Raw genomic sequence first — 23,960 nt, forward strand, 5'->3', positions numbered from 1 at the left:
TTGCTCCAGCCCAGCGTTTCTCATGATGTACTCTGCATATAAGTTAAATAAGCAGGGTGACAATATACAGCCTTGATGTACTCCTTTTCCAATTTGAAACCAGTCCTCTGTTTCATGTTCAGTTCTAACTGTTGTTTCTTAACCTGAATACAGATTTCTCAGGAGGCAGGTAAGGTGGTCTGGTATTCCCATCTCTTTAAGAATTTTCCACAGTTTGGTGTGGTCCACACAGTCAAAGGCTTTAGCATAGTCAATAAAGCAGAAGTAGATGTTTTTCTGGAACTCTCTTGCTTTTTCTATAACCCAATGGATGTTGGCAATTTGATCTCTGGTTCCTCTGCCTTTTCTAAATCAAGCTTGAACATCTGGAAGTTCACAGTTCATGTATTGCTGAAGCCTGGCTTGGAGAATTTTGAGCATTACTTTCCTAGCCTGGAGATGAGCGCAATTGTGTGGTAGTTTGAACATTCTTTGACATTGTCTTTCTTTGGGATTGGAGTGAAAGCAGACCTTTTCCAGTCCTGTGTCCACTGCTGAGTTTTCCAAATTTGCTGGCATATTGAGTGCAGCACTTTCACAGCATCATCTTTTAGGATTTGAAATAGCCCAACTGGAATTCCATCACCTCCACTAGCTTTGTTCGTAGTGATGCTTCCTAAGGCCCACTTGACTTTGCACTTCAAGGTGTCTGGCTCTAGGTGAGTGATCACACCATCGTGGTAATCTGGGTCATGAAAATCTTTATTGTATAGTTCTTCTGTGTATTCTTGCCACCTCTTCTTAATATCTTCTGCTTCTGTTAGGTACATACCATTTCTGTCTTTTATTGTGCATGGGGTATCCTTGTTTGGTGGGACCCAACATTCTCCTGTCAATGGTTGTTCAGAAGCGAGTTGCAATTTTGGAGTTCTTCTAGGAGATTAGTGCAATCCAATCCAAGATGGCAGAGTCCTGAGGGAGCTTACTTTTCTTAAAATGCTAACTTGCACTCTTCATCACATGCATGCCCTGATTAAACTTTCTTATCCAACTTGCCTGAACTAAGTTAGTGTCTTGCTCCTAGCCCCAGTCTCTGGGTTCTCCCAAACCTTTCAGACTTATTTGAGACTCCTGTGGTGACTGAATCCCTCTGGCTACAATTAAAAAAAAGAGAAAATGCTCCATTGACACAATCTATAATCATTTTTCGTTCTACTCGGTCAACCCTCATATCTGGGACTCTTAGAAGTCCAGTCAGCCTAGAGGAGCGGAGCTGTGTCCCTTGTCACTCTTCACCATCAGGGCACATCCACCAGGAGGGGTCACTCCAGCTTGCCCGCAGCCCTACCAGAGCCCCCCCTCCCAACCCTCATGCCTTTCTTCCTCCCTTTGAAGCTGCTTCAACCATCAAAAATAAATATATTTAATAGTTTTTTTGATCCATTTTAAACCATTTCCCTCTTCGTCAAAGCAAGAAGGTAGGAAGAAAGTAAAAAAAAAAAGTGAAGTAGAAAAGATGATCACGTTGCTGTTTAAAATACCACCATGAAGATAAAACCATGATTAACATTTTGGCTTATTTCCCTTCTGGTCTTTCTTCTATACTTGTATTTTGCTTAAAAAGCCTTTCTCATGTAATTTAAAACTTTGTTTTTCATTAAAGCTTGTTCATTAAATCTTTCTGAAATGTCATTTAATGGCTACACAATGGTCCACTATAAAAAGATTCCAAAATTTACTTGTTTCTCTGTATATAGACATTTAGATGTTCATGAAAAGTTTCTTGAAGCAGGTTGAAGCAGCTTTTGATACTAGGAGTAGGGAGTGCCAGAAATTGGAATAGTAACCAGTAAATATTTTCCTTCCCACAATCCCATCCTTGAACAGGTACCTTGCTAACTTTTTGATTCATTAGACTGTTTTCTTTTCTTATTTTTTACATCTTTAAATTTTTGATTTAATGATCTTTATTGTAATTGCTATAGCATTGTTATACTTCTTCTGTTCTTCTGTGTCTTCTTGCCACCTCTTCTTAATATCTTCTGCTTCTGTTAGGTCCACACCACTTCTGGAAAAGATCAGTTTTCATTCCAATCGCAAGGAAAAGGCAATGTCAAAGAATGCTCAAACTACCACACAATTGCACTCATCTCACACGCTAGCAAAGTAATGCTCAAAATTCTCCAAGCCAGGCTTCAACAGTACATGAACCGAGAACTTCCAGATGTTCAAGCTGGATTTAGAAAAGGCAGAGGAACTAAAGATCAAACTGCCAATATCCATTGGATCATCAAAAAAGCAAGTGAGTTCCAGAAAAACATCTACTTCTACTTTATTGACTATGCCAAAGCCTTTGACTGTGTGGATCACACCAAACTGTGGAAAATTCTTAAAGAGATGGGAATACCAGACCACCTTACCTGTCTCTTGAGAAATCTGTATGCAGGTCAAAAAGCAACCGTTGGAACTGGATATGGAACAAGACTGGTTCCAAATCAGGAGAGGAGCACGTAAAGGCTGTATATTGTCACCCTGCTTATTTAATTTATATGCAGAGTATATCAGGCAAAATTCCAGGCTAGATGAAGCACAAGCTAGAATCAAGATTGCCAGGAGAAATATCAATAACCTCAGATATACAAATGACACCACCCTTATGACAGAAAGCAAAGAGGAACTAAAGAGCCTCTTGAAAGAAGAGAGTGAAAAAGTTGGCTTAAAACTCAACATTCAGAAAACTAAGATCATGGCATCCGGTCCCATCAATTCTTGGCAAATAGATGGGGAACAATGGAAATAGTGAAAGACTTTATTTGTTTGGGCTCCAAAATCACTGAAGATGGTGACTGCAAGCCATGAAATTAAAAGACACTTGCTCCTTGGAAGAAAAGCTATGACCAACCTAGACAGCATTTAAAAAGCAGAGACATTACTTTGCCGACAAAGGTACTTCTAGTCAAAGCTATGGTTTTTCAGTAGTCATGTATGGATGTGAGAGTTGAACTATAAAGAAAGCTGAGCACAGAAAAATTGATGCTTTTGAACTATGGTGTTGGAGAAGACTCTTGAGAGTCCCTTGGACTGCAAGGAGATCCAACCAGTCCATCCTAAAGGAAATCAGTCCTGAATATTCATTGGAAGGGCTGATGCTGAAGCTGAAACTCCAATACTTTGGCCACCTGCTGTGAAGAACTGAGTCCTTGGAAAAGACCCAGGTGCTGGGAAAGATTGAGGGCAGGAGGACAAGGGGACAACAGAGGATGAGATGGTTGGATGGCATCACCAACTCTATGGACGTGAGTTTGAGTAAACTCCTGGAGTTGGTGATGGGCAGGGAGGCCTGGTGTGCTGTGGTTCATGGGGTCACAAAGAGTCAGACACGACTGAGCGACTGAACTGAACTGAACTGATTGGGTGAGGATGGGAATCAGATAGTTCATTTCAGTTCAGTTCAGTCGCTCAGTCATGTCCAACACTTTGCAACCCCATGAATTGCAGCACGCCAGGCCGCCCTGTCCATCACCAACTCCCAGAGTCTACCCAAACTCATGTCCATCAAGTCAGAAATGCCATCCAACCATCTCATCCTCTGTCGTCCCCTTCTCCTCCCGCCCCCAATCCTACCCAGCATTAGGGTCTTTTTCAATGAGTCAACTCTTCGCATGAGGTGGCCAAAGTATTGGAGTTTCAGCTTCAACATCAGTCCTTCCAATGAACACCCAGGATTGATCTCCTTTAGGATGGATAGATTGGATCTCCTTGCAGGCCAAGGGACTCTCAAGAGTCTTCTCCAACACCACAGTTCAAAAGTATCAATTCTGCGGTGCTCAGCTTTCTTCACCGTCCAACTCTCACATCCATACATGACCACTGGAAAAACCATAGCCTTGACTAGACGGACTTTTGTTGGCAAAGTAATGTCTCTGCCTTTAAATATGCTATCTAGGTTGGCCATAACCTTCCTTCCAAGGAGTAAGCGTCTTTTAATTTCATGGCTGCAGTCACCATCAGCAGTGATTCTGGAGCCCCAAAAAATAAAGTCTGACACTGTTTCCACTGTTTCCCCATCTATTTCCCATGAAGTGATGGGACCAGATGCCATGATCTTAGTTTTCTGAATGTTGAGCTTTAAGCCAACTTTTTCACTCTCCTCTTTCACTTTCATCAAGAGGCTCTTTAGTTCTTCTTCACTTTCTGCCAGATAGTTCAAAAAGAGATAATTTAAATGAGCCTTTTACAATGTGATTATCTTGATAACTCATGAGTAATATATGGCTCTTCTGCAAGGCTCTGGGTCAGTCTCAGGGGATTCACGGATATGGGGCCTGACCAGAGGGAGTGGATGTATTTGTTCCAAGCATACATACAAATTAACTTTTGCATGGTGGCTCAGATGGTAAAGAATCTGCCCGAAACATGGGAGACTCAGGTTCGAATTGCGTTTAGTCATTCCCTAAATGACTAATATTTAGGGGTTTTCCAGGTGGTGCTAGCAGTAAAGAACCTGCCTGCCAATGCAGGAGACATAGAGACAAGGATTTGATCCCAGGGTCAGGAAGATCCCCTGGAGAAGGGCATGGCAACCCACTCCAGTATTCTTGCCTGGAGAATCGCCATGGACAGAGGAGCCTGGTGGGCTATAGTCCATTGGGTTGCACAGAGTCGGACACAACTGAAGTGACTTAGCATGCACACATATATACAAATTAACTTGACTGACCTCAATGTGAGGCACTTTCCTAGATATTTTATTTCATTTAATCCTCACAACAGTTTTAAAACTGGGTTGACAATCCACTTTACAAACAAGGAAACTAAAGGTCTGTGAAGGTTAAGTAGCTTGTCAAAAGCTAAGTGAAAACCAGGCATGGGTCTGGAGTGGGTAGCCATTCCCTTCTCCAGGGGATCTTTCCTATCCAGGGACCAAACCTGGTCTCCTGATTTGCAGGCAGGTTCATTACCATCTAAGCTACCAGGGAAGCCCTCACTTTTCAAAGGTCAGTGAGGTAAAGTAGCTTGTCAAAAGTTGAGTGGAAACAAGTCATTAGGGTTGAGATTTGAAACTAGGTCTCTCTGAGTCTCTCTGGTTCCAGCTACATCTCACTTGCCTGCACATTAGAATTGCCTGAGAAGCTTAAGGAATATATTTGTACACTGATAATAGATTGCAGATATTCTAATTTCATTGGTTTGGGATGAGGTCTGAACAGCGAGGGTTTACAAAGCTCCCTGATGATTCCACAAGAAGCCAAGGCTGAGGCCCATGGCAACTCAAGTGTGCTCAAGCATAACTCTTGGGAAGGAGATACAAAATTTGAGGAGAAAAACCATCAAACTAGGATGGAAGGCTATAGGCTGAAATGAAAATCTGTCATGGTGAACCTGCAGAAAGTCAAGGTATGAGTTTAACAGGGACTTTTCTATTGAATGGGTAATTCTCCCCAGCAGTAACTTTAATCAAAATATACAAAGAATCTGTTTGTATTTCTTCAGGTAATTGTCTGGAACAGAGATCACATAATTTAAAAAAAATTTTTTTTCTATTTCTTCTTATTTGTTTCAGGAGAAATAAAAACCTACAGATGGAATGTCCCTAAAAGGTCTGGTCCAGGGCCATCTGACCCAAATTGTATTCCATGGGTTTACTATTCAACAGTAAACTTTGTGAAGGTAAGGTAGAGAGAGCCGCCAAAATGCTCGAAGTGATATGGTTTTCAGTTGACCATTCAAATTATCACAATTACGGTGGGTATATATGAAGAGGTGTATTGGTTTCAAGCAGGGGTCTCAAACTATGGCCATGCCCATTTGTTTCCATTATTGATGATGAAGTTGAATAGCTGTGATGGAAATGGTGTGGTTCACAAAGTAAAAAATTCTTGCTATATGAAGTGAAGTGAAGTTGCTCAGTTGCTCAGTTGTGTCTGACTCTTTGCGACCCCATGGACTATACAGTCCATGGAATTCTCCAAGCCAGAATTCTGGAATGGGTAGCCTTTCCCTTCTCCAGGGGATCTTCCTAACCCAGAGATTGAACCCAGATTTCCAGCATTGCAGGCAGATTCTTTACCAGCTGAGCCACAAAGGAAGCCACTTGCTATATGGTACTTTACAAAAACAAAGTTTGCTGGCCCTTGATCTAAAGTGTAGGGGAAAAAAATAAGATCTCAAATTACTAAATTTAGAACTTATAAGGAAGTTTGAAGCAAGAGAAGATATGTAAATTAGATAACCAAAAAATAATATATATTTTAATTTTTAACATGGTTTATGATGTTGCCCATTTTTAAAGGCCTTACCATTACCATCAGGGCTCAGGAAAGAAAGCACACTCCACAAAAACTTAGTAACTGAAACTGCAAACTATTTGAATGATAAATAGGCTAACTTTACTTAGAAATTAAAGGCAAAGATTCAATATTGAACTTGAGTCAGACATGTATGTATAAAACATCTAGTCTCGAATTATATATCATAATTGAACTCTAAACTAAGGTCATATCTGATATAATTAGTGTCTTTGAGGTATACTGGACAGCACAAGAATTCAGGAGAACAAACTAGACACTTGAAAAACAACAACAAAAAATAAAGTAGAATCATGGGAAGTCCATATTTTTTGTTGATTGCTTTGTACATCCCAACAAATATATATTGAGCTGTTGTGATGTGCAAATGACCTCACCAAGTACTATGAGGGCTGAAAATATTCTTGTCTTGAAGGAATTTATCATCTTTCGGGGAAATAATACATGTGCGCATCCATAATTATATCACAATTCTGAATCCGGTGAGTTTTGTAGGACAGGTTCGATCCCTGGTCCGGGAGATACTATCCCACAGGCTGCAGGGTGGGGCCAGGAAACAAAACGATCTGACACTAGAAGGATGGTGGACAGAATGAAGAGAAAGTCACAGAATGGAGAGACATTGTGAGGGGAAAAAATGTATGATTTGATAGCAAATGAGATGGGACGGCCCCTGGCAGAGGAAATGGCAACCCACTCCAGTATTCTTGCCTGGGAAATTCCATGGGCAGAGGAGCCAGGCAGGCTAAAGTCCATAGGGCTGCAAAGAGTCCAACATCACTTAGCAACTGAGTGTACACACACGCACAACATGGGACAAAGTGAGGAAAATGAGGAATTAAACACTGATAATCAAGTTTCCTGACCTAAGTAACAGGGAATATCATAGTGCTACTAACAGAAATAGAGAATTCAGAAGGAAATGATTTGAGGGAAATACTAAAATTCACCTTAGAAAGGCTTATTAGCATAGTGAAATGTTGCAGGAGGCACATCCAGGTGGAATATCTAAATAGGCAGATGGAAATGTGGGAGTTCAAAAGAAAGCTCAGGGCTGAACAACTCGATATGAAAATCATTCATGGGCTCATATCAGTTCCCAAGAAACCTTTATCCATAAAAAATGGAATGTAAGCATTTGTATATAGTTATAAATACAATCCCACTTGGGTATCACTTCACACTGGTCAGAATGGCCATCATCAAAAAGTCTACAAATAATAAATGCTGGAGAGGGTGTGGAGAAAAGGAAACCCTCCTACACTGTTGATGGGAATGTGAATTGGTGCAGCCACTGTGGAGAACAGGATGGAAGTTTCTTAAAAAACTAAAAACAGAGTTAGCATATGATCCAGTGATCCTATTTCTGGGCATATAACCCAGAGAAAACCATAATTCAAAAAGATATGTGCAGTGTTCATAGCAGCACTATTTACAATAAACAAAACAGGGAAGCAACCTAAATGTCCACTGACAGATGAATGGATAAAGAACATGTTGTGTGTGTGTGTATATATATATTTATATATATATATATATACACACACACACTCAATGTCTGAATATTACTCAGCCATTAAAAAATGAAATAATACCATTTGCAGCAACATAGATGGAACTAGAGATGATTACACTAAGTGAAGTCAGTCAGACAGAGAAAGACAAATATTGTATAAGATCACTTATATGTGGAATCTAAAAAAATGATACAAATGAACTTATTTACAAAACAATATATGCTTACAGACATAGAAAACCATAAATTTATGGTTACCAAAGAGGAAACGAGGGGTGGGGCATAAATTAGGAGTTTGGGATTAATAGATACACACTGCATACAAAATTAGAGAAGGAATTGGCGACCCACTCCAGTACTCTTGCCTGGAAAATCCCATGCACAGAGGAGGCTGGTGGACTACAGTCCATGGGGTCACAGAGTTGGATACGACTGAGCACACACCACCACCACATACAAAATAGATAAACAACAAGGACTTATTGTATAGCACAGGGAACTATATTCAATATCTTGTATTAACTTATAATGGAAAAGTATCTGTAAAAGAATATATATATATATGCATAACAGAATCACTTTGTTTTAGATCTGAAACTAATACAACATTGTAAATCCACTATACTTCAATTAAAAAATATAGTCTCACTTGAAAAACACACAGGAAAATAGAAATAAGCATTCATTTATTCAACAAATATTTATTGCACACCTTCTATATAGTAGACAGCCAGGATCTGGAGACTCAACAATGAGTAAAGGACACAGCCTTAGCCCTCGTAAAGCTCACTCTCAGCAAATTTTTAGAAATAATCTTAAATTTTAGCAAAGATTGCCCTGATTCTTCACGGTTTCTTAGTACTTATTTCACGGCCAATTGTCTTTTAGTCTTTTTGCAATGACTCTTACAAGCAACTAGTCTGTGTTATTAAATTATTTAAAGGCTCTTCTAATTCAGGTTATTTTTCTTTCAGGATACATACAGTGGTTTGGTGGGTCCTCTGATTACATGCAGGGAAGGAGTGTTGAATGAAAAGGGAAGAAGAAGCGACGTTGATTATGAATTTGCTCTCTTGTTTTTGGTATTTAATGAGAATGAATCCTGGTATCTGGATGACAATATTAAGAAGTATCTTAATAAAGATCCACGAGATTTTAAGCCCTCTGATGATTTTGAGGAGAGCAACAAAATGCATGGTATATCAGAGGTTTAAAAAGGAGACCCTTGTTGAGATAAGCCCATAGAAATCTGTGGAAGGTCCCAGCCTCCTTCTCTGAGCCCTTCTCCATCCCCAAGGGCACCTTGACAGAAGAAAGTCCTCCAAAGCTTTCCTTCAGAGGGAACCAGCCAAGTCACTCACTGGCTGCCAGCATGGTCCAGTGAGGTTTCGGACCATCTGTTTAGGCAGCTGTTTCTCTGAATGCTGGGATCCCTAAACTATAAGACTGTAAAGTAATTCCTAGGAAATGAATGATCACTTATTGGTATATTTCTATAAGAATACAGGGTAACCTGTACTTGATCAAATTTAAGGGCCTGGTTTAACTGTCTCTGGAACATGAAACACTATCACCAAATTTCTGTTTTAATGTGTCTATGTTATTTAATTTTTTGAAATTTAAGGTACTTCTTGTTTTTTAAGTGGAAGTAATGTATTCTAATTGACATATCTACACTCTCTTACCAAGGTCTACTTTTGACCAACAGTGTGCAAAAAGATAGGTCTTGCCCAAGAAAAGAAAGCTAGTTAGTTGCTAATGTTGATTAGAATATAGCAACCTGATTTCTGATTCAGCTACTCTCTCCCCTACAATTTTGCCTCCCTCTACAGCAAAGTTTCCTAGGCTCTCTCCTTTTAATGAATGTAACTCATTTGGTTGTGTCATGATGCACAGAATAAAAAGCTCGTAGAAAACAGAGGAGTGAAAGTCCCCATCATGTCAGCCTAGCTTGAGCTTGCTTTGGTCATTTTTAGATCATGGGCTCAGGCCTGTGGGAACCTTTCCTTCTTTTGGCAATTTAGCCAAGTTTAGAAATTTTCCCCAAGCTAGTTCTCAGAAAATGAAATATTAATTGAACCTTCTAATTGGTTCAATTTTGATTTATATAAACTTGATTCTCCATGCTTGTGTTCACTCAGCTGTAGAATGGTGTAAATCTGGTGACCCCACACGAGTCTGTAATCCCCTCCATAAAAAGAATATTGCAAGTAAACAACCAACCAACCAACATGTACTGCTATCCAAAAGACAGCTTTTAAAAACAAACTGCTATTTCTCTTTTCTGGCTCTCTTTTATAAAGATTTCTTACTAATCTGAATTTTGGGTCTATAATAATGGGGCCATTGGTAAGTGTGAGTAGGATGGTTACATTTTTATCAGGCAAATGAAAATGTTGGCGACATACAGATCTTCTTGAATCGTTTCTAAAACCAGATTAAGTAATCATCACTAACAAGAGGCTGTTTTCTTTTACCTTCTTAGCTATTAATGGCAAGATTTTTGGGAACCTCCATGGACTCATCATGAATGAAGATACAATGACCAACTGGTACCTGTTGGGAGTAGGAGACGAAGTGGACATACACACCATTCATTATCATGCTGAGAGCTTTCTTTTCAAGGTATGTGTAAGAGAAATGCTTTGGGGAAGACATTAAATTAACAGATTCAATTTCCATTGTGAAATTAGAGTTATTTGGCAATAAGGCTTTCACAAGCCACAAGAGGTGGTAGTGAATGCTAGAGAATGGAACAGAGAAATATGATTATGTCCTTCCCCTGACAAATATTTCTTAATATGTATTTTATTGTGCTTTTTTAAAAAACAAAACAAAGCTCTCTGAGCTTCAGATGAGAGTTTTCCTATCAGTTATATGGGGATAATTCCAACCACTCTGGAGTATGCTATTAATATCGCAAATGAAGCAATCTACAGTAGTTTGTCCCTTTTCCTTTTTTTTCTTTTCTCTTTTTTCTTTCCCTTTCCCTCTCCTGTTTCTTTTCTATGTAATTAGCCAACAGAATAGCCCTCTCTAGTAAAGGAGATATTTCAAGTTTTGTCTTGGGTCTGAAATGTGACCTTGACTTTTGCCCTAGTGGACTGGGCTCTACCGTATGTGGTTTCCTGCCTTTCAAGCATCGAGCTGTACCATCTGAGTGGTGAATCACCTGTGGAGTGGTTTAAGAAACAGGTTGCGAGGCTCCACCCCAGACCTGATGAATCAGAATCCCTGGGATAAGGTCCAAATGTCTGTCATCTCAGGTTCTGTGCAGTCTACAAGGAAGTAGAAAAGAAAAGAATAATCATGTCTAACCTGCAAGGAAAACCTGCACTGCTCCTTTTCCAGTTACACAGAAATAAATAGTAACTAATGAAACATCTAATATCCTCTCCCCTCAGTATATTTATTCAACACAGTTTAAGATAGAAATACTAACCTACAGTGATTATATTAAATTAAGTTTCACATATTAAATGCCTATGATGCTTTTCAGAACTTGGCGGTTTTAATCCACATTTAAAAAATTATATTAAAATATATAAAATTTAGTAAAATTCAAAAAACAAAATTATTTTATATACATATAAAATTATTATATACATATACATAAATATTTCAAACTAAGGTATAATTTACACAGAGTAGAATGCACCCTGGGGCTTCCCTGGTGCCTCAGCAGTAAAGAGCCCAGCTGCCAACGCAGGAGACATGGGTTTGATCCCTGGATTGGGAAGATCCCCTGGAGAAAGAAATGGTAACCCTCTCCAATATTCTTGCCTGGGAAATTCCATGGACAGAGGAGCCTGGGTGGCCACAGTCCATGGGGTTGCAAAGAGTTGAACGTAACTTAGTGACTAAACAACAACAACAAAATTCACCCTGTTTAGTATACACTTCTATTGTGATAAGCACATACAGTGGTGTAACCAACCCTAATCATAATATAGAACACCTCCATCAACCCCTAAAATGTCCCCTTTGCACCTTCTAGAGTCAGCTCCTTTCCCATGTTTAACCCCTGGTAACCACTAATCTGTTTTTGTCTCTATAGTTTTGCCTTTTCTGAAGTGTCTTATAAATGAAATCATACAGTCTGTAGCATTGTTAATCTGGCTTGTTTCATTTTGTATCAGCATTTGAAGTGCATCCACCATGTTGTATCAGCAGGTTGTTCCATTCCATTGTTGAACAGTATCTCATTGTATGAATGTATTGCAGTTTGTTTATTTGTTCCCCTATTTAGGGACATTTGGGTTGTTTCCAGCTTGGGATTATTAAAAATAAAGTCATTATAAACATTTGTGAATATGAGTTCATGTGAACATACGTTTTCCTTTCCCTTGAGAAAATACCTAGGGGGTAGATTGCTAATTGTTGTTGTTGTTAAGTTGCTAAGTTGTATTTGACTGTTTGCAACCCTGTGGACTGTTGCCTGCAAGACTCCTCTGTCCATGGAATTCTCCAGGCAAGAACACTTGAGTGGGTTGCCATTTCTTTCTCCAGGGGATATTCCTGACCCAGGGATTGAACTCATGTCTTCTGCATTGGCAGGTGGATTCTTTACCACTGAGCCACCAGGCCATGTGGTACATATATGATTAACTTCAAGAAAACTGCCAAACTTTGTTTCAGAGAGACAGTATGCTTTTCTCTCCTACCAGAAATCTATGAGGGTACCACTTTTCCACATCCACACAAGCACTTGTTATCTTTCATTCTTATTTTTTCTTAGCTATCCATTTAAGCATTGGGTTGACCACAAAGTTTGTTCACGTTTTTCCATTCCATCTTATGAAACCTGAATGAACTTTTTGGCCAACTCAGTATATATATTGGTATCTCATTGTTTTTCATTTGCATTTTCCTAATGGCTAATGATATTGAATATCTTTTCATATGCTTTTCTATCATCTGCCATCTGTAAATCTCCAAAGATGTAGAATTCATGGATAGTTGTTCATAACATTCCTTTCTATTCTTTTTAATGTCTATAAAGTCTTAGTGATAGACCCCCTTCATCTCTGATATTTGTAATTTGTGGGTTTTTTTGTCAGTTTGTCTAGAGTTTTGCTGCATAACAAATTCACCCTAAGATGTAGTGCCCTAAAGCAACACACTCTTATGATCTCACAATCTCTCTGGGTTAGGCTGGAAAGAGTTTAGTTAGTTGATTCTGATTCAGCATCTCTTGTGAGGGTACAATCAAGATGTCAGCTGGAGCTACAGTCATCATGTTTGACAGCAGCTGGAGGATCCATTTCCAAGCTCACTCACAGGACTATGGACCAGAGGCTTCTGTTCTTTACCATGACATGGGAGCTGGCTTCCCTAGAGTAAGCGATCCAGTGGGGGAGAGAGAGAAAGGGAAGCAGAATGCCATTTGCTTCTGCCATATGCTGGTAGCTTCAAGGACCAACCGTCAGTCAGTAGTGTGAGAAGGGACTACCAAGGTAATGAGTGTCAGAAGACAGGGGTCACTGGGGACCTTCCCAGGTTGGTTTCCATACAGTTCATCAATTTTACTGATTTGTTCAAAGAACAAGCTTTTGGTTTATCTTTATTATGTTTCTATTCTTCATTTAATTGATTTCTGCTCTTATCTTTATTATTTCCTTCTACCTGCAGATAGGTAAATCTTACCGAGAAGATGTATATGACCTCTTCCCCGGGACATTCCAAACCATTGAACTGTTTGCAGATCACCCAGGGACGTGGTTGTTACACTGTCATGTGTCTGACCATATTCATGCTGGCATGGAGACGACCTACACAGTCCTTCGAAACATAGGTACCGTTTTCTGTCTGTGATGCCAGCTGATAGTACCAGGCTTCCTGCAGACCTTGCAAACAGGAAGCATGAGGGCCTCCAAGGAGCTCAGAGTCAAGTAAGAGAGACAGACATGTAACTGTAGTAGACTATGATATATGCCAAGATAAAGTGCCAGGGTACAGGGTTCAGTGACAGCAGGAGGAGGCAATGATTAACAGGTTGGGGGACATGAACCCAGGTTCCACGGGTGGATATCTTAACAGGTGAGCAGAAACTTGCAGGGTGGATGGGGTAAGAACAGCATGTATACTGGCATGAAATAGGGACAGTGACTATCCAACAAAGACTTACAGATATTGATAGGATCAAGTCTTTGTTGGTGAAATGACTTAACTATGGAAACAACTCATGTAGTGAAAAGAATCTGCTTCTATTGTTTATAAACCATCACACTGTCTTCTTTGTCCAGACAACAGGATTCCATACTCCACCAAGTCTCCTTCCGGAGGTGCATCCGGATCCGCACCCTCTAACGGTAATGATACCCGCCCCGACCCTGTACTCAATGGTCGGGATTTACTCCGCAGGGAAAGTGGCCTGACCGCTCCCTTTTCTTTTGCACAGAACCCGGCAAGGAGCAGCTCTACTTGTTTGGCCGGAGTCTGGACCCCAGAGGAGCCAGAGCAGCGTTGGTCATCCTCTTCGTCCTCGGCCTCCTCCTCCTGGTCCTCTCGGTGGTCCTCTCGCTCAGGCTGTGCTCCGCGAGGCCGCGGGCGGCGTACCAGGAGGTGCAGTCCTGCGCGCTCCCCACCGACGCCCTGTGACCCTGGCGTCCTGGGCACCGCTCCCCGAGGACCCTGCCGCCGCTTCCCGGGTCAGGCTCCGATCCTCTGGAACACATTCAAAGCAATGTGCTTTTCTTTCCTTATTTTTAAAGGGGCTGTGAATAATCCTCAGGTATAAAATAGAAAAAGAAGAGTGGGCATGACTGAGAAAGCAGACCCAGTCTCTTCTCTGTATGAGCTCGTCGAAGTGCGAAGACCCTCTGAAAGATACCTTTGTTTTCCATCTTTCATAATTCTTAGATTAGACAGTGCTTCCTTACCATCAAAATCTCTATAGATAGACAGTTTCGGGAAAGAGTTACACTGCCTCAGACATCTAACTGGAATGGGACTGATTTTTCATCTCTGTTATGGAAGGCGCTTCCCTTAGTGGTTCCAGGAAAAATAACTTTCTGGGGTGTGCCTGAAAATGTCTAAATCAGTATCTGCTGATAAAATTTGACCAAATGACTTTTTTGGAGGCTTTAGCCAGCTCCCCTGGCCTTCTCCCTTCAAATATAAATAGCCTGTGCACTGTTTGCTACAAGAAGCAAAATTACATGCATTTTTAAAAAAAAATACTGTTTTTATGCAAACCTGTAGAGATACTTGAATGTTTACATTGAGTTGAATGTTTACAACTCACTTCACTTATACATTTTTACAATATGTTTCTGTGGCAATGTTTGTATTTTCAAAAATCAGTCAGAGAATTTGTATTTCAGAATGTGGAGGGCTGGAATCTGAAATAGCAGGCTAGGTTCTCCCACTGTGAGTCAAGACACTCCCTAAGAGTTTAGTGGGAGCTTCCAAGTGGAGGGAAACTTTGCAGGAAGCAAGCCTGGCCTTGACTCGTGAGTCTGATTTTTCACTGTTAGGAGGATCTTTCCCAGGCTCCATCTTTTATGAAATAAAGACAGTGTCATCATGTGAAAAACACCAGAAGGAATTCATCAATGCAGCTGGCTGGCTGGGAGGACAAAGACATAGTCTTGATGGGAAGAGGAAAGAAAAGGCTAATAAAAGAGAGTCCCAGTAGCAAATTTTTAAACCAATAAATCAACTTTGAGATATGTTTTTACAATTTTCAAGTCTCAAATGCCAAATAAAATATTGAACAACTAAACTCAACCCATTAAGAGGCAATCCATACTCTCTATATGTATGCCTCAGCTCTAGGTGTAAGATTAATAAAAGCAACATTGTTTATTACTAGACTGAGAAATTGCCCTTAGCCCATGCTGCTGCGAGATGGGGGCTGTTAGTATATCTGCCTTAGCAGTGGATCACGGGGCTGTCCAAGTGAATAAGTAGGACCTAATAAATACTGGTGGAGGGCCCTTTCATACTGTCTCATCTTCATCTTGGTGAGGGGAAATGGGTAATTTGATAGAAGCTATAGTCTTACATAAACAGGATGCAAATGCTAATAGTTCTGTTCATAGTTTGCCTGATTGTCATATCAAACATGGTACCCAGGGATCTGAATTCCAGGCTGCTAACCACTGATAATGTGATTTGGTAGTATGTGCTTGGTTTTCAGACATGTGTAGGCTATATAATTTCATAATAACAATCATGATAAATGTGTTATTTATAACTGAAGTAGAAAACAAATTATTTAGTTGTCTTTTCCTTTTCTCTTAGTTTATTTTTTTAATGAAAATGAAACCACAAAGTAGTTTGATTATATCATTTCTCTTTTTAATAAAGTTTCACGTATCATAAAGATAGCTATTTACATTTTTTTTTTCAACGCCCTACCTCAGGTCTAGTAATAGGTAAATTTTTTACCTGGAGCAGGCGGTTAGTTAAAGGAGAATTATTTTTTAGATATTTAGCAACTATCCTAGTTGTACTCGTTAGAGGAAATGAAACAAAGTGACAATATATGTATACAGATACCGCTGTTGTTGTTTAGTTGCTAGGTTGTGTCTGACTCTTTTACAACCCAGTGGAATGTAGCCCGCCAGCGTCCTCTGTCCATGGAATTTCCAGCAAAAATACTGGAGTGGGTTGCCCTTTCCTACTGCAAGGGATCTTCCCAACCCAGGGATTAAACCCATTTCTCTTGCATTGACAGGCAGAATCTGTACCGTTGAGCCACCTGGGAAGCTCACAGATAACATGACTCTAAGTATTGTTTTCTCAGAGGTACCACACTTCTTCATGCTCAGCCTCACTCTCCTGAGAAAATCAATCACACTTATACACATCTTTTCCTCTTGTTACAATAGAAGATGTAAGCCTGCTCCTAGCAGGGCCAGTCTCTCCCTGGACTCTGGAGACTGCATCCCTTCTTGCTTTCTCAAGAACTTAATACCCTTAGTCATCAGTTTTCCCTCCTGCATGAAGTTATCAGCAATACCTTCCATTAGAAACGGACAGAAACAAACAATCGTTGTCTTTAACTCCATAACCTGCTCCAACCCAGGTCCTCTGTTCCCTTGATAGCAGAACTGAAAGTGCTGTCCACACTTGTCTCTGTCTCCTTACCTGATGCATGCCTCCACCCGTTCCAATGATTTCCCTTCCAGAGAGCCCTGTCCAACTCTGCACCCCAGTCTGCTGTTATCAAAACCATCACGACTATAATAATGATAATGGAAATGATTCCATGTTCTGTGGCCTCTTCCCAGTCTTTATCTTACTTAACCTCTCAGTAACACTTGGCAGCTCCTTCCTTCTGGATACCCTCTAGTTCCCTGGCTCCATAACATGGCCTGCCAAATTTCCTTCTTCCTCAGCAGCTATTTCCTTTCAGTCTCTTGCGAGTTCCTTTTCCCCCCTCTGACTTACATCTTGGCATGCCTCCCGACTTGAACTGGGCCCTTTTCTTCGTTCGGCCCTCCAGGGCAGGCTGAATAATATCGCCAAAGATTCCAGGTCCCACTCCCTGAACCTGTGAATGTTATCATGTACAGCAAAAAGACTTTGCAGCTATGATTGTTACAAATCTTGAGATGGGACGTTTATGTTGGATTACCCAGATTGGCCCTAAATGTAACCACAGTGTTCTTATGGGGCTTCCCAGGTGGCACAGTGGTAAAGAATCTGCCTGCTGATGCAAGAGACAGGGGTTTGATCCCTGGGAACACGAAGATCCCCTGAAAGAGGAAATGTGGCAACCCACTCCAGTATTCTTGTCTGGGAAATCCCATGGACAGAGGAGCCTGATGGGCTACAGTCCATGGGGTTGGGAAGAGTTGGACACAAAAGAGTGACTGAGTATGCATGCAATCACGGTGTTTTTATAAAAAAAAGACAAGGGAGATATGGGACACGTGAAGGAAGATGCTATGCTGCTGGCTTTGGAGATGCAGGAATGCTTTCTCAAGGCTGGAAAAGGCAAAGGATTGGATTCTCCCTTAGAGCCTCTGGAGGCCTGCTGGCACCTTGACTTTATTGCAGTGAAACTGATTTTGAACTTCAGATTTCCAGAACTGTTAAAAAATAAATGTGGGACTTCCTTGGTGGTCTGGTGGTTAAGAATCTGCCTTCCAATGCAGGGGACTCAGGTTCAATCCCTGACTGGGGAACTAAGATGCAACATGCTGAGGGGTAACTATGCCTGAAACATGCAACTAGAGAAGCCTGCTGCGCTGACATGAGGACCTGGTGCAGACAAGGAGATAAAAGATAAACGTGTGCCACCAAGTCAGCGGTAGTTTGTTATACCCCTTCCATAGGTTATGTCACTCATCTTCCCAGATTTGAAAATCTTCTTTATGCTAATAAACTCAAAATGTATTTCTTTCTGGGCTACAGAGTACAAATCCTGCTCAAGCAGATCATGGTGGCAGTCCCTAACCAGCCTCTCCGGGTCACTTCTGTCCCTCTAACCACAGTCCACACAGCCGCAGCTGTGTTCTTCCAAATCTGATCACAACACAACCTGTTGAATTTCCTTTACTGTCTTTTGGTTTCACTTTTAATAATATCCAAACTCCTTACCTTCATCTATAAAACTCAGACTGATTTGGCTGCCCATCATGTCCACATCTCCAGCTTTACCTCTGACTCCTGTTTCAGCTTTTATCAGTTCCTGTGCCCTGCTAGTTCCTTCTTGCCTCAGGACCTTTGCACATACTGCTTTCTGTGCCTGGAATGCTCTTTCCTTCCAGCACCCTCACCCTCTTTCCTAGTTCAGATGTAAGCTCCCCAGACTGCCCTCTCTTAAGTGTACCCCTCCCAAGTTATTTCCAATTTCCATTATTTTCTTTAGTTGCTCTTATCCTGGGACATATCCATCTTACCTGTTAGTTTGACTTTTGTCTGTCTCCTTGAGATCTAGGCTCCATGGAAACAAGGACCTCAAACCTGTTTTGCTCACTGCTGCACCCCAGCACAGACCACAGTGCAGATACACAACAGTTGTTCAGCAAACATTACTTAGATGAATAAATGAATATATAAACAGAAAAGGCCATGTAGTGGGCTTAATTCTCTTGACTTTGACTATTTTGGTCACAAAAGATTTCATATCCAAATGTCAAGGGTCTCTAACAAACAAAACAAGAGTTTTGGAACCACAGCTATGAGGCCCACAGCTGCTTTGGCTTGCTTCTAACAAATGACACTGGAGTAAGGAGAGGAGGCAGGGAGGATTTAGGGGAGGATGTGTTATTTAATCCCTACATGCACCTTATAGCTATAAAGGGGGAGACAAACACTAAATCAATGGACAGTTAAACACATACTTGTTGAACTGTAATTGTGATCTTCATTAAGAAGGAAAAATAGAGGGGAACAGTAATGGATAACATGGACACAGCACTTATCAGTCACCAGGCAATGTCCTAGGCACCTTATGTATATTAACTCTTTCGATCTTTACCTCAATCCTAAGCAGTATAATCACCTTACTGATGAAAACACTGAGGTACAGAGGGGCATGTAACTTTCCCAAGGCCCACAGCTAGTATCAAGAATATTTAACAAAGGGGCCTAATCCTGTTTAGTGTTCACAAGGAAGACTCTCCAGGGGAAGTGACATCCAGCAGAACAGGCCAGGCAAAGAGGCTACTGTGGAAGCGTTTTGGGGCAGGTAAGGTCTGGAGGAGGCAAGAACTGGCTAAGTTGAAGAACTGAAGGGAAGGTAGTGAAACTGGTAAGGCAGGCAGTGGCCATGCTAAACAATTTGAATTTTATCCTAAAAACCAGGTACACTTTAAGTAGGGGAGTGATAGGATAAGACTGGAGGTTTTACAAGCTCCCTTTGGCAGCTGCTGGGGAGAAGGGCTTGCGGGCCTGCAGGGCCTATCTGTACGTGGTTAGGAGAGAGGATGGCAGCGCAGGTGGAGGAAAATGATCAGATGTTCAATATTTAGGAGCGGGAAGGCAGAGAATTTGGAAATGGATTAAGGCAGCTGGGAGAGACGGCACTGTTACACAGGGCAGTCCAGGTGTCTGGTTTAGGCGCATGGGCGGATGGCACTGCTTTGAGCAAGATGGGGAAGACTGGAGTTCAGGCCTAGAGGAGATGAGGGCTGTGGTCCTGGTCCCATGAGTCCCCTAAGAGGAGGGTCGGGCAGGCCATGGGACGAGGGCTCCGAGGGCAGGGCGGGGTGGAGATGTACACAGGGCAGGTGAGCGCACACAGAAGAGGCTTGCCTGCACGGACCTGCCCGTGTACAAAGAGCAGCGAAGGCAGCCCCGGTCCAAGGAGCCCTCCTGTTCAAAGGTCCTGCCAGCTCCAAATGTTGCTGATCACAGCATCTCTTGACTGTCTCTCAGCATTCCAGACCGAGGCTCCTGCGGGCAAAGCGGGAGACGAAGCACAGACCCTTGAGACCGAGTCAGGCGCAGGCTCGCCACCCGGAGCCTGCGCCTCTCTGGCCCCCAGTGTTCCTGCAAGAGTCCAGCGCCCCCCTCCCACGTTCGCTCGGTCTAACCCCTCGATCGCCTTTTATGGCGCCCGTTGTTCTCTGAGGCCTTTGCACCGCCTTCTGACCTGATCCCGCCGTGTAGAAATGCTGGGGGGCCGTCTGGTCCACAGCGTGACAGGTCACTTTCGGAAGGGACTTCAAACTTCCCGGCGCCCGGAAGAGGAGGGGATGAGGGTGAGAGGGGCGCGAGGACTCGCCGGGGTGCCGCTCGCCCGGACGCCCCCTTCGGGGGTGGATCCCAGGGCTGCCGGGCGCTGCCGCGCCCACCGCGCCCCGCCCCTCCCGGAAACGCCGCGCCCCCTCGGCGCTCACGCTCCTCCGAGGTTCCGGGAGAGCGCGAGCGCGCGGGGCGACGGCGGCCGCAGTCGGGGCCTCGCGGCGTGGCTCGCGCTTTGTTCGGCCGCGGACTCCCGCCCTCGGGCGCGCGGCGGCGGCGGCGCGGAGCCCGGGGACCTGCCGGGGTGGCTGCGCCTCGGCCGACGGTGGAAGAACGGGCGCAACCCGGGCTCCCGTGCCCGCGGAGCAGCCCCGGGACCCGCCAGGCCAGGCGCCCGGAGAAGACGGCTGCGTAGCATCACGGTACAAAGACCTTCGGAATGTGGGAGCCACCGGGGAGCCGGCAAAGGGAAAGCGAAACCCGCGGGCGGGGCTGGTGACGGGCGAAAGCGCCGCACCGCCCTCCCGACGCCGGCGGGCCCCAGGCCGGCTTCGCGAACCTGCCCGGCTCAGCCCGGCGCGCAGCAGCCATGGCCATTGCCCACCTTGCCACCGAGTATGTCTTCTCGGACTTCCTGCTGAAGGAGCCCTCGGAGCCCAAGTTTAAGGGGCTGCGGCTGGAGCTGGCTGTGGACAAGATGGTCACATGCATCGCCGTGGGGCTGCCTCTGCTGCTCATCTCGCTGGCTTTCGCGCAAGAAATCTCCACTGGTGAGGCCCGGAGCTGGCGGGATCGGGGCGGGCTGGGCCGGCGTTATCAGAGGTGCCCTGGTCTCTGGTTGGAAGTGATTTTACCGCGCGCCCCTGGCGGTGCTCGCGGTTGTCATGGGCATGCACGTTGGGAAGGAAGGTAACCAGATTGGTCTGAAGCATTCTTTGTCCACGTGCTCCCCGCCCTCCACCAACCGTGGACCCTGCTCGTATCCCACAACCCAGTTCGCCTGTACCCTGCTGCCCACTGCTGGCTTACTGGCAGTGTGCCCGCTCAGTGCCTATTGCTGACTGTGGCTTAGTGTTCAAGCCTCACTCCTAAGACCGGCGCCGTTGTCATTAGATTTGCCTGGAACAACTGTCTCCTCTCCCCCCAACCCCCACATTTCTGCAGTCACCCAAAATTTGTGTCAGAGAAGCTCCCGAGTGTCTAAATGGAGGATATGAGGAAAAGTACCCCAATCAAAGTTCTCCCTTGTCTTAATTTAATTAACGTATACTGAGACTTAGCCGCTGCAGGGTTGTGAATGGTGGGAAATAACAGCTCTTGGCCCGTATTAGAAGGATATCCAAATCCTCTACCTGGATGGTCTTGTTTTGAATGTGAGATGAATGAATCGCCTTCATGTAAATTCTCATGTGTCATAGCAACAGTTCTGTGAGATTCTGAAAGTCTGGTGGTCTGGGCAGGATCACGTGGTTAAGAAGCAGCTGGTCTTCCTTACCAGCTGTTCTGACTTTGGCAGGGGCGGGGGCGGGGTGGGGAGGAGAGTGTTTGAGTCATCAGAAAGGCAGTGTGTGAGGCTAGACACAGCTCTGTGGAGCGGAGGTGGGCGGGTGGGCTGAAGGATGGGGAAAGCTTGTATGAGAAGCTGGGCTGGCCCTGAGCCCCTGCCGGTGGGTGGGATGTGGATAAGCAGAGTTGAGACTTCTGCCAAGATTTTGAGTTGGCTGAGAAGGCCCAGTTCCTGGAAGGAGAGACACAGCTAGCAAGTATCCTCGCCGAGGCAGAAGGATTGGTCAGGGTTTCCGGGATATGAGAGTGAATATGGGCCTGAGTCAGTGAGAACAGAACAGAAGACTTGATGTTTTAAAAAATGAAAAGTTATGATTTGAGTAGAAGCTGGACTAGCCTAAAACAGCACTTAATAAGTAATAGGCTGAGGGTAGTGTGTAAGGTCTGTGAAAGGGAGGAGGTTAAAGCTAGGAAGGATGCCATAAAGATGCGGTGTCAGTTGAGGTCTCTTGTGAGTGTGGGCCCCACGACTAGAAGGGAAAGGATGGGAGGTTTCCTGGAGCAAGGAGCCACGCTCTTGGGCATGTAGCTTTCCAGAGGCCCCAAAGAGTCGAACTGATCAGAGATACTGGAAAGGCTGCAGGCCTGCTGACTGGGGAGTGATATTGATGGAAATAGTGAAGTTGAGGGAAGAGTTGGTTAGAAAAAGGTTACAATGAGCTTGATTTTGTGATCTGCACCACAGAATTGTTCAACTTGGCAGGAAGTCACCAAATTCATTTTGAAAAGTAGTCTTCAGTTTTCCATGTCATTGGGCAGGCATTGATAGTCGAAGCTTTCCCTCTGCCTTCCTGTGAATTGAGGCTTCCAGGAGAAAGGAAAACCACAAAGTAGCATGGATCCTGGAGATGATCTTCCCCTTCAGTGAATGTTTCCTGAGTACCCAGTGCTGGGCGCTGAGGACCCAGGAGTTGGGGAGATGTGGGCCCTGCTGTGGGGGAGCAGCCATCTGATACCAGGAGCTGGGTACCCTCTGTGATCAAACCTCACCTCTAGCCCATGTATTCCAGGGACTCTTAAGAGTGCTGTCGACCTCTTCTAACTGATGGGCCTGAAAGGTGTTTGCTTTGGATAGGTTTACCCAGTAGGAGGCTGAGCCTATGCTGTTTTTATTGGAGGGTGGGTGTTGAAGGAGTGTGAAGTGTGGTCCTCTCCCCGCTCTGTAGGAGTTTACCATCCAGCTGGGCACAGGAACAGACTTGCTGGAGATAACGTGGTTCAGCAGTGTGTGATTCAATGACAGGACAGTGTTAAGCTCTGAGCACCAGGTGTCAGGGACTTGGGTGAAGCTGTCAGCAGACTCCTGTATACTGAGAGCTTTAGGACATTGGAGAGGAGGAAGGCAGGACCAGGGACGACATTAGATGAAGCCAGAAGACAGACTTCAGAGAGGAGAGAAGACGTACAGGAAAGAGTGCGTGGAACTGGTCTGGTGGGGTCCTGCATCCTCTGGGAGGTGGGAGCAGAAGGGGCTCTGCCTAGCCGTCCGTCCAGCATTTGTGGGTCATCACAGAGGTGATGTGGTACGGAAGGGCAGAGAGGGGCTGGTGCCCACGGGCACGGTGGAGGGCACACTGGCGGCCTTTGCAGCAACCTGGAGCTGTCACTGCTCATTGGTCCTGACTGCCCTGCCATGGCCGGAATTACAAGCAGAGCCATTCTGGAGGGCGTTGCTAGGAGAATCGTTTGATTTCTGAGGTGTGGCTGGAGAGTTTTAAAGGCTTTTGCACAGTGAGCTGCTGATGTTGGATTGATGTAAGAATTAAAATAGGCCCCTGGTCTGGTTAAGCCTGATACTTCGCTCGACTCTTCTAAAGCATTGCATGCCTGGCTCCCCTAGAGGGTAAGCAGGGTAGGGGGACAAAAACCCCGATTCCACACTAACTGTGCACAGCAGAAGACGGTTTAAATTTGACCGTGACTCTGGGCTGGTAAGACTGTGCGAT

General features: G+C 43.8%; 3 protein-coding genes across 8 annotated transcripts in view; 2 read left to right on the plus strand and 1 right to left on the minus strand.

Annotated features, from left to right (window-relative positions):
- HEPHL1 (hephaestin like 1) overlaps positions 1-14,578 on the plus strand; it is a 101,379-nt gene extending 86,801 nt beyond the window's left edge. For both annotated transcript variants that reach the window (XM_081537702.1, XM_081537701.1), the window contains exons 15-20: positions 5,543-5,649; positions 8,778-9,000; positions 10,289-10,428; positions 13,435-13,597; positions 14,049-14,114; positions 14,204-14,578. In XM_081537702.1, coding sequence (XP_081393828.1) covers positions 5,543-5,649; positions 8,778-9,000; positions 10,289-10,428; positions 13,435-13,597; positions 14,049-14,114; positions 14,204-14,403 — 899 coding nt within the window. In that variant the 3' untranslated portion in view covers positions 14,404-14,578. The remainder of the gene's footprint in view (positions 1-5,542; positions 5,650-8,777; positions 9,001-10,288; positions 10,429-13,434; positions 13,598-14,048; positions 14,115-14,203) is intronic.
- A 1,507-nt stretch (positions 14,579-16,085) lies between these two features.
- LOC145522451 (uncharacterized) lies at positions 16,086-21,039 on the minus strand. The gene is made up of 4 exons (XM_081531162.1): positions 21,008-21,039; positions 20,357-20,940; positions 17,618-20,157; positions 16,086-16,409 (listed from the first exon to the last, which is right to left on the minus strand). The coding sequence occupies exons 1-3, from the start codon at positions 21,037-21,039 to the stop codon at positions 20,081-20,083; spliced, it is 693 nt and encodes a 230-aa protein (XP_081387288.1). The 3' UTR covers positions 16,086-16,409; positions 17,618-20,080.
- The window catches only part of PANX1 (pannexin 1), a 44,740-nt gene continuing 41,399 nt past the window's right edge, over positions 20,620-23,960 (plus strand). For all 5 annotated transcript variants that reach the window (XR_014067851.1, XR_014067850.1, XR_014067852.1 and 2 more), the window contains exon 1: positions 20,620-21,218. Coding sequence is in view for 1 of the 5 variants with exons in the window: in XM_081537703.1 (XP_081393829.1) it covers positions 21,038-21,218 (181 nt within the window). In the remaining 4 variants the exon portion in view is untranslated. The remainder of the gene's footprint in view (positions 21,219-23,960) is intronic.

The sequence above is a fragment of the Giraffa tippelskirchi genome, chromosome 10, assembly GCF_054371585.1.
Source record: "Giraffa tippelskirchi isolate mGirTip1 chromosome 10, T2T-mGirTip1v1.2.pri, whole genome shotgun sequence".
Taxonomy (NCBI): Eukaryota; Metazoa; Chordata; class Mammalia; order Artiodactyla; family Giraffidae; genus Giraffa; species Giraffa tippelskirchi.

Bases quoted from the DNA above. Each gene is read 5' to 3' on its own strand.
- LOC145522451 (XM_081531162.1), bottom strand. From the start codon at position 21,039: ATGGCTGCTGCGCGCCGGGCTGAGCCGGGCAG. The intron at 20,941-21,007 runs GTTCGCGAAGCC...GCCCGTCACCAG, and splicing joins CGCCGGGCTGAGCCGGGCAG to CCCCGCCCGCGGGTTTCGCT. The intron at 20,158-20,356 runs GTCAGAAGGCGG...CTTTGCCCGCAG, and splicing joins TTTCTACACGGCGGGATCAG to GAGCCTCGGTCTGGAATGCT.